At 46.1% G+C, this 10,486-nt stretch overlaps 1 protein-coding gene across 1 annotated transcript; it reads left to right on the top strand.

The window, feature by feature from the left end:
* Positions 1-8,643: 8,643 nt before the first annotated feature.
* Positions 8,644-10,054, top strand: LOC136512635 (LOB domain-containing protein 42-like). The gene has a single exon (XM_066506595.1). It carries the CDS (start codon positions 8,811-8,813, stop codon positions 9,777-9,779), a length of 969 nt encoding a protein of 322 aa, XP_066362692.1. The 5' UTR covers positions 8,644-8,810; the 3' UTR covers positions 9,780-10,054.
* Positions 10,055-10,486: the final 432 nt, after the last annotated feature.

The raw sequence follows: 10,486 nt of genomic DNA, 5'->3' as shown, positions 1-10,486 counted from the left end.
TTTCGACTGCCACTACCGCTACGAGGCTGTTGCTACTAGTGTTGCATTTTTTGTTTGTCAACCACGTCATTGCGATGATGAATAAAAAGTTTGAAAAAAAAATAGAGTGGAATTTGACTGGTTTGGTCTTAAAATAAGGCGCGCGAATTCAACACACAAATATATAAAAGTGACATCTCGCGTTGTAGAAGCAATGGAGTGGCGACGTGCAGTGTCAAGGACAAACTCGGACACCATCGGCGGTTGGTTACTTGCAACTAGGCCATCGAAGCATCGAGCCGTTCTCTAGTACGGCCTATAATTTTATCTTATGCTGTATAAAATTAAAAATTTTATTAAAAATGGATTTTAGATCTTAGGCTTTTGCTCTTAGAGTGGTAGATATCTCTAGACGGAGAGATGACAATCTATGCATGAGCAGTGTTTGCTCGCTTTGTTTGGTGGACGACTTAAACATAGATATTCGCCGTAAGGGAATATTCTCTGTAGATAATGAATAAATTTGTCTATAAAAAATTTGCTAGAAAAAGTTGTTCATAGTTTTTAATCTTTATTATTAATAAATAAATTAAAGATTACTAGTATGTTATATTATTACTTAATAATTATGATGATGACAAGATAGAGATTGCTTTTTTAATTATTAGTGATTGTCATAATGCCTCGAAATCCGTAGATGGTCACGTCCCATCTAACTTTGCACTCGAGCCAAACACACCTTAGCTGCTAGGTTTGTGTTAGGTCCGGCTTCTCAATAATTCTGCTCATAAAAGTCAAAACAACAACAAAATAGGTGGAACTTGAGGTTGCTTTTCTAGATAACTGTTTTTACGTAGTACAATTTTCTTAGAACCGTGGACCTTGCTTCTGGTTTTTGACTTTTTGCTTATTCAAATGGGTGAAAATAGAGGATATTTCGTGGCAGTTTTAAGGGAGATATAGATAGAGATTGGCTTCATGGTTGTTTCAACCAAACTTACAATTTTTCTAGAGTAAAGTTAATGGCCGGTCCTTAAACTTGTAGAGATGTGTCATCCCGGTACTCGAACTAAAAAAATGCGTCCTTTCAGTCCTCAAATTCTATTTGGGTCTCATTAATCCAAACAGGTATAGATCGTACTGAGATAAGACTTGATTGCTTAAAATAGAAGATTAGTGGGGTTATATATAAAATCGCTCAGGCACAAAAACTGCTCTAATATTTAGAAACTTCACGAGGGGTTGTTTTGAAAAAAAATCGTCTTCCTCCCATCCGGCCGTGTGATGCCGCCGCCGCCTGGCCGTGCGGGCACGTCGCCGCTGCCTCCTGGCCGCGCAGCGCGTCGCCGCCGTGGCTGCTGCCGGGAAGGCGCGGCCGATACACCGCCGGAGTCGCGTAGCTGAGGTCTTCGGTGCTGGCGCCCCAGCCGAGGCCATGGACGAAGAGCTTCCTGCTGATAGGTGACACGGCTTATGCGAATTCATGAAGATGGAAGCACATCGCCACTTGCCTATGCTTCGATCTGCATGTTCCAGGTCAAGGTGAAGCTCTTCCCCATGACGCCGTTGTTCTTACTGTCCTCGACGCCTTCTTTCCCTCGGAGCTTCACGTTGCCACCGGCTGCGAAGTAAGGGCTCGACGTCGCGACGGCGGTGGCGTCCGTGCCGTCCACCTGGATGGCGACCCAACACCGACAGCTTCTCCACGACCAGCCCCTTGTGCAGGCTGTAGCTTCCCATCATAACCTCCGACCGCACCGTCACGGCCTTGCCGAGCACGCTCACGTCGAAGCCCACGTACGTCGCCTACCCTTCCGCGACCGCGAGCACCATCTCTAGCCGCTCGTCGTCGTCCACGTACACCGCGCCCTCTGCAGCCGCATGAGCCCAACAGCGGCACGACAGCCATGGGTATGAGAGAGAGAGAGGTGTGAGCGATAAGAGGTATAGCTCACATGTGGGACCAGACCCGTTTAGATGTAAGGACCGAAACGATACACTTAGACCGTCTCCAATGGATGGAGATCAAGTGCTTGTTTAGTTCTTAAAATTTTGCAAAATTTTTTAAGATTTTTCGTCACATTAAATCTTTGAATACATGCATGAAGCATTAAATATAAATAAAAAATAAAACTAATTACACAGTTTAGACAAAATTCACGAGACAAATCTTTTAAGCCTAATTAGACTACGACTGGGCTCTAATTGTTAAATAACAACGAAAGTGCTACAATACTATTTCCTAAAAAATTTCATCAACTAAACAAGGCCCAAACCCAAAATGAATCGTGGATATTACTGTATCAGTCTCTAATAGAATACCTATATACAGGATTTATTTTTGGTTACAGCAGAGGTACAACCCAAATATGAGTATCCTTTCTCCTGGAGACTTATATATAGAAATGGTTCTTTTTTTTTGGCTCCTGTTGCTGGAGAAGACCAAAAATAGGTATTGAACCTTTTGCCTATAGCACTACCCAAACATATAATGGGTCTTGTATTTTGAGTGATGTTGTTGGAGATAGTCTCAGAACCGGCCGTGAACTTTACTCATTTTTCTATAGGCACATTGGTCATTTCAGGTACCATCCTGTCTTTTGAGGATTAGAATCTATCACGTGAGTCAAACGGTTTCGGTAAGGAATTCTGTTTCAGATAGAAAGGTTTAAAATCTAACGATGTGTATAAGAAAATTATTGTGAGTACCAATTTATAAATAAAATCCATAAAAGAAAGTAATTCCATTCCCCTCTCGCTTTCCCGCTGGCGGCGGCCACACCCGACGAACCGACGACTCCGGCTGCCTTGATCCGGAGCCGGAGGCCAGAGCCTCGCTCCGTAGCAAGCCTTCGTCCCGCCGAGCACGCCCCGCCCTTCAGCCCGACGGCAGCACCCTAACCCTACTGCCAGGGGCGCGCGTCTCGTGGCACCTCTTGCCCCGCCACCTCCACGCACCGTCGAGTAAGTAAACCCTAGCCTAGTAGCCTTTGCTTGCTCGTGCGCCTCGATCACACACCTATGGGGTGTTTTCGGTAACCTGATCCCACGAATGTGAGCCAAACTCTACGGACGGGCGTCCTAATTTGCCCGGTTCGTCACGGATTCGCTCAGTGTGTTGTGTGGTAGTTGTTGCGTTTGAAATGCAAAGTCTTTGCGGGATCCCGGTTTATTTCTTTAGCCGAAGGCCTCTCCCCATGTCCTGAGGAGTGGGTATGTCCAGGGTGCAGCCGACGGCCGTAGGGTTCTGTAAGGAAAATGGACCCTAGGCCCATTTACTTTGTATTTTGGTGTTTGATGCCCAACACAACTAAATTGGACTAATGAATTTGCAAGTAATTGTTTTGTAGTTCAATAGGGTGCAAGACATGAGTTGGACGAAGATGACATGATGATCCCACGATCTACACCATAAGCAAGACCCTAGAAGCATAAGAGAAGACCCAATATATCAAGTATAGTCCAAGCACGAAGATTGGAGCCAAGCCGGACATAAGATCGCGAAGAAACGAGCTTGGCAGAGGTGACCGGACGTGGCCCTTATAGGGACCGGACGCGTCCGATTAGTTGCTCGGCAACAGCAGGCGTCAGCAGCTATGATCAGACGCTGAGCGAAGCAGTGACCGGACGCACCGATGGCACTGTTCTTTATCACGACAATGTTTTCAGCGTGACCGGACGCAGCGGCACTGGATGACCGGACGCACAAAGTGCAGCGTCCGATCGAGTCCAGAGAGGTTCCAGAGCGGTGCCAGTGCAACCGGACACGTCTGATCGAGTGAGATCAGACTCGGTCTAGAGTCCGATCAACGCGTGCGCTCTAACGGTCGGGACGACCGGACGCGTTTGGTCAGGATGACAGTAGCGTTCGATCAATAGCAGAAAGCTGAGTTTCGCCCTCAACGGCTACTTTCTCGGTGGGGCTTATAAATAGACCCCCAACCGGCCATTTGAGTAGTGGAGAGCTGAAGAAACATACCAAGGGTGTTGATACACCATTTTAGTGATCTCTACTTTCATAGTGTTTAGTTATTCATTAGATGATTAACATAGGTGCTTTGCGAAGTGCTTAGGTTGATTAGACCACCGCTTATGTGCTTGCTCTAGGTTTAGGCCTAGTGTTTAGTGAGGTTTGCATACTGTCGACACGAAAATGTCAAAACACAGCAAGTCGGAAGGATATACTTGACGGGGTAAGGCTGGAGATTCGCTTGGCTTCAACGCAGGACCAGTCGACTCTATGAATTCCTGCCGAGGCGTGCCAGTCAATTTGACTTATAATTGATAAGGAGAGAAAGTTTATTAGTAATTTAAGGTGGAACATGTCGGTCTTTGCCTAGACAGTTCCAAATGTGCCGCTTCAGGAGCGGCCAGTGTTAGCCCACTGGATCACGGAGATATCCGACCACTCACTAGTGTTGCCGAGCACACGTTAGTGATGCCGACCATGAACCATCGTTATTTTACCTCTAGCTATAGTGTGTGGTCAGACAATGTTAGTGGTGATCAACAACGCTGGTGAGTGCTCGGTGATCCAGTGGGCTAATAGCCAAACGGGAAAATCGATCAAATAAATTGATACGAGAAGAAAATCGGCCGTTAAGAACGGTAACACTCGCGGGTTGTGGCTGATTTTATAATGACAATTGCGATGTACCCAATTTTAATGATTCTTTCCCTTGAGCTATTAACGTGTATGTGTCAGAGATACATCACTGGCTAAATTAGATTCGATCAATACGTAATGTAGAGCCAATGAATTTAGTAAGAAGAAGGAATATGCCATGCACACAATCGACTGTTTGATGCAGACAGACCCACGAACTGTCTAGACCTAATCCATTATCATCAACAGTGAGGTTCGACTTGATCGATGCAGCTATGATGATAACAACAAACTAAATCCAGAGAATTCATAGAATCGACCATACTTCAACAGGTTCATGAGAGCGTGTCATATCTGTGAAAACGCAGACGAATCGGCTGAGCCGATTCGGGTAGAAAAGGATCATAGCATGTGAATAATCGACTATTCAACACGAGTAGACCTATCAACTCCTCAAATCTAACATATCATCTTTAACGGTGGGGTTAGACTGGATCGATGCAGACATAATAAAGATAACAGATTCTATCCCTAAAGAGTGTTTGTATGGCTCGTCGACTGAGCGACTGTTTGTATGGCTCGTCCTCTAGGTCCTCTTTGGAGGAGCTAGAGGGAAGAGCCATAAATTGTAGTTCTTTTTCTTTTTTAAAAAATAAAGCTTATGGCTCTTTGTACGTACACCCAAAAAAAATGACTCCCAGGATATTTGGTGCAGCCCCCTCCGGCTCTCTTGCCGAAGTTGTTGCCGAAGCCGTGCTGAACAGCTCTGATGGAATCGAATTAAAAAAAGAGAGTGGTTGTTTGGTTATGTGCATGAGTGTGTGAGAATGACGAGTGAGTCTGCTATCCTCGTCTTGCATCCACTAAGCCAAATGCAGGAGAGAACCTTGATTCTTTGAATCTATCCACCGAACTAGACTTGGGAAAGAAGCTCGATTCAAGCATATCCCGTCAGCCTCTATTTATTTGGCTGTAGCTTGTCGTAGATGATCGTAAATTTTCAGCCGAAATAATATTTTTCTCTCACACAAACCAGCCAGCAGTACTTCTTCACGAATCAGCAACGATACGAACCAGTCAACCGAACAGGCTGATAATTGTATTAGCTGACACAGACATGTCTTCGCTAAAAAAAAAGACACAGGCATGTAGCCAACGAAACACGCATGCGGCTCTGCAGGATGAGCTGAGTAGATTAGCCAAATACGCCCCTAATCACTTTTGGATCAGAGGATTCTCTCAGGAGATTAGCAGCAGGTTCTAGCGTTTTTCTTAGGAAAATTCCCAAATCATACTGTTTAGAAATCTAAAATAAAATAGGTCATACTCTGAAACCTTAAAACCTTGTTTGGATGCATGTGTATTCACTTTAATTCATATGTGTTGAAGTGGAATGTAATGGAACTTAGTTTATTTTTACTCTAATCTACTTCAATATATATGGATTAAGATGAATACATGGGCTAGCCAACAACCCCTAAAGAGTTCTGCCTCGTTTTTTTTCTCTGTCCTTTTGGTTCCATGAATTTAATTGCAAAGAGAAAATTTTCCTCCACTGTGTACATAGGTACATACTGATACAGAATTACAGACAATATGCAAATAGATAGGGGATATAGAGCCTAGCAATGGAAAAGGATCGGATAGCATTACTTTACTATTTGAATTAAAATCCAAATTCAGATGCAAAACATATAGTACGAAGTTGGATATCTACTGAATTTAGGTGATAGAATTTACTGACAGTTTATCCAATCGGTTTTACCGATGATTCAGAAGGACAAAATTATGAGAGGACACTCAACTAGGGATCATACTTGCACACAAAAGATCGTTAATAAAAAATAATATATTTATAAATCGAGTTTCCTCCAAAAATTTCCCTAGCGCAGATTCATCTCTGTTTGTTGTGTATTTGTTCTGTAAGCGCCCTGTTTTACAAGCGATTAAAACAGAAACTGATACAGTTATTCCGTTGCCTACATATGAAATAAATGATTATCCATAAATGTTGCTTATTGGAATACAAACAAAATTTATCAATAATCCGTCAAAAGGTGTAAAAACCATTGACCAATTTGAGCTGTTTTTTTAAACTGACCAATTTGAGTTGGTCTCACAAAACACATGATAAAAACACAAACAATATGGAAATGGTTAGGGGATAAAACCTAGCAATGGAAAGATATAGGGAAAATTAGCATATTTAATTTGGAACCCGTATGTAAAAATGATAGTTGGAATTCAATATCTATTTGATTTGAGTAATAGTTTATATCCATTCTATTTATCGATGATCTAGGAGAAGGAAAATATGATAAGCACTGAACGAGGGATCAATATGAGTATATAATATATGCACACAAATTATCACTCTAAAATAACATATTTAATAAATAAGTAAACAAACAAATAAACATAAATAAAACATGAAAAATCAATATACAATTTACATTAATTTAAGAAATATGTAACTTTGACATTTGGAAATAATTTACATAAAAATATATTAATTTTGAAATAAAATAAAGAATTCTCACATTGTCTAGTTAAGTGTTTTATTCTATACGGATAAATATCCATCCACATCTATTTTGAATATGCATATTCATATTAATATTTTAGCGGACACGAAATCAGAAATTCCATTACCATTTGCACTGCTAATAAAGTCTCGACGAGCACGTCGCTTACCACTGAAAGAATAGCGCTGTTAAATCCTATAATAAATCTACAAAAATGCGAGCACTCGCATAAAGTTAATGACTTCGAACCTGAATGAGTAGGTTCAACCATAAAAGAACTCAACCAGATGAGATATGCTCAGTTCGCTGTTGCGAATTTGTTCTTCTTGCGAGTGACAAAGAAGGCAACCGACAAAATTGTTTGGTCGCTAATATATGAAATAAGTGTTTTTTTTTTCATAAATGAAGAAAGATGGTCTTTACTACTTGTTGCTCTAACTAGGAAGACATGTCGAAAACCTTTGTCTGGTATGGAATTCGTTTTTTGAATGAAAGAGAATTAGCAACCTCATTCAAAAAGAGCACACCGACAGAGAACATACTATAGAGCATTTTAGGATGAAACATGGAAAATAAAAAGAATCAAAACTTTATCAATCCAAAAAATGTTTATAATATGAAATAAATATTATTAAATTAATGATGGAATAGAATATCATACCATATATATATCTAGAGTCATAATTATTAATAATATTTTTATAAACTTATTTAAATCTAAAATAGTCTGACTTATACCACATATGCCTAGCCTAGGGAAAGAATGGATATGCAGTCATTCATAATCATAATCATAATCATAGCAATATCAAGGCCCGTTGGGTACTTGGGGCGGCCGGGTTCGTCACTAGGCCGGGTCTGGTTGGACAACAGCCCCGTTAGTTTCGCTAAAAAAATATACCGAAACACTTAAAATATGGTTCTGATTGATTTGTTTTGAAAAAAAAATATTATTTTAACTAAAAAAAAGCTATTAAAAGAGAAACAAGATGGGCCTACGTCAACGTCAACGTGGGGGTGGAGAGGGACGGTGGGAGGGGACCAAATCCACAACCCGCCCACGGTATTGGCTCCCGCCCACAGATGCAGCGGAAACCGGGGCCGTCGCTGTACGATTTCCACAAAACCGGGAGCCCTCCTCCAGTCCAGCAGCCTGGTTTCCTTTCGCCTCGCCCCCACGTTTCTTCCAGCCTTTCTCCACGTCCCCGGTATGTGGGCGATAGCTCGCTCTCTCCGCTACCTTGGGCGCGGCTGCCTGCCCACGGGACGGAACGTGGAGGCCGCGCGCCGCGGCCTGCGGGCGCCTCCCTCCCACTTTTGGATCCTTCTGCCGCCTCCAGTTTCTTCGCTACTCGGATCCTTTCCTCGGACGCGGCTTCTTGCAAAGCGGGGCCGGAAGCACCCGGTAACCACGCGGCGGGCGCCACAGGCTCGCAGTCGCAGTCCATCCATTCGAATCCGCCTTCCCCTCACCTCTCCAAAACCACAGGCGCCCGCCCAACCCAGGCAGGAGCAGAGCAGCCCACTGCTCTCTCCAGTCTCCGCTTATAAAAACCGCCCACCCACTCCATTCCTCTCCAACAACTTGGGCGCGGCCGGCCGGGTTCGTATAGGGTAGCAATAGCATCATAGCAAGGTCTGCTCGCGATCTGTGCGCCCACCACCACCGCCACCGGAGGAGGAGGAGCGAAGAATCGAAGATGCGGATGAGCTGCAACGGCTGCCGCGTGCTGCGCAAGGGCTGCAGCGACGCCTGCACCATCCGCCCCTGCCTGCAGTGGATCGACACCCCCGAGGCGCAGGCCAACGCCACCGTCTTCCTCGCCAAGTTCTACGGCCGGGCCGGGCTGCTCAACCTGCTCGCCGCGGCGCCCGACGACGCCGCCCGCCCGGCGGTGTTCCGCTCCCTGCTCTACGAGGCGTGCGGCCGCATCGTCAACCCGGTCTACGGCTCCGTCGGCCTGCTCTGGTCGCGCCAGTGGCAGAAGTGCGTCGACGCCGTCGACGCCGTGCTCAAGGGCCGCCCCGTCGTGCAGGTCGACGCCGCCTCCGACGCCGCCGCGGCCCCGCCGCTTCTCGGCGGCGGCGCTGGCGCCAGGTCAGCTGCCGCGCCGGCGGCTGCCTACGACATCCGCCACGTCGCCAAGGATCCCGACGCCGTCGCCGCGGCTGACCTCCTCCGCGTCGCGCGCGGCGGGCGCAAGAGGTTCAAGCGCGCGGGCTCGTCTTCTTCCAACGCCTCCAAGGCCAAGCCCCTTAAGGGCAAGACCGGCGACACCGAGCGCGCGTCGCCCAGCCCTCAACAGCAGGAGGCGGAGGAGCTGGAACCGGTGCCGATGGTCGGCGAGCTTGAGCACGGCGAGGAGTCCGCCGGCAGCCACGACCACCACCACATGCAGCTGCAGGGGTCGTCGGAGGACACCGACGTGGAGGCGGCCTCCCACGTGACCCAAGCCGAGGCCGAGCCGCCGGTCAGCAGCCAGAGCCAGAGCCAGAGCCAAGTGCTGGTAGCGGATCAAGAGGAAGAGGAGGTCGGGCTGGAGCTCACGCTCGGGTTCGAGCCGGTGCCGGTTGTCAGGCAGCAGCCGAGGTCGTCGTGCTGCGACCGGAGCGGTTTGAGCGCGGCATCGAGCCTCATCGCCCTGCGGCTGCAGCTGCCAGCCACCTGAGCAGAGCGAGCCTCATCTCACAAGTCACACCTAACAAAGAGAGCAGTTTTGCGACCCTGCGGTGTTTGCTTTAAAAAAAAAAGGTTTTTGGACCCCGCGGTGTCAGGAAACAAACAGCAGCCGACTTCAGATTTCCTAGGTTTCGTTTTATCTTTTTCATTTTTTTTTCTTGGCTGTAATTGTAAAGGCTGATGGACTTCTTTCTTGCGTCCTGTACCCATGTGATGTACTCGCTTGTTGGCCAGGATATGAGAAGCGTTACTCTACATAACTAACATGAGTGAATTCTTGCAAAGTTAATATTTGGAGGCTTAGAGCTAATCCCGTGTTTCCATCTCACATTCTAAGAGCTCTTTTGGTAGAGATTCTTGAGCAGCTCCTGCGTCTCCCTCTACCAAACGGGTCACAAGGGAGGTTGGACTGCCAAGATTGCTTCTGGAGGCGGTTGCCAGCTCCTGGAGGCGGTTGGGACCAGTTGGAGCCCAAAAAGGTTCGGACGAACTCTCCCTGGGCCAGGGATCAGCTGATCCCTGATGAGCTCCTCAAAGGCCCATCTTTGGTGGGGTGGCCCATCATGACCTTGTGACTTCAAGCCTGCCTACATTCCTCTGCTTTGGCCCAAGTAGGAGTAGATTTGACCTTTTATCCCCTTTGCGCGTGTTTTGGTGATTTATCGGGTTGGTCAGAGTTGAACTCCTTCACCTTTT

The sequence above is a fragment of the Miscanthus floridulus genome, chromosome 16 (assembly GCF_019320115.1).
Source record: "Miscanthus floridulus cultivar M001 chromosome 16, ASM1932011v1, whole genome shotgun sequence".
Taxonomy (NCBI): Eukaryota; Viridiplantae; Streptophyta; class Magnoliopsida; order Poales; family Poaceae; genus Miscanthus; species Miscanthus floridulus.
This window is presented reverse-complemented; position numbering and strand designations above follow the sequence as displayed.

Coding starts and splice junctions, on each gene's coding strand:
- LOC136512635 (XM_066506595.1), top strand. CDS start 8,811: ATGCGGATGAGCTGCAACGGCTGCCGCGTGCTGCGCAAGGGCTGCAGC.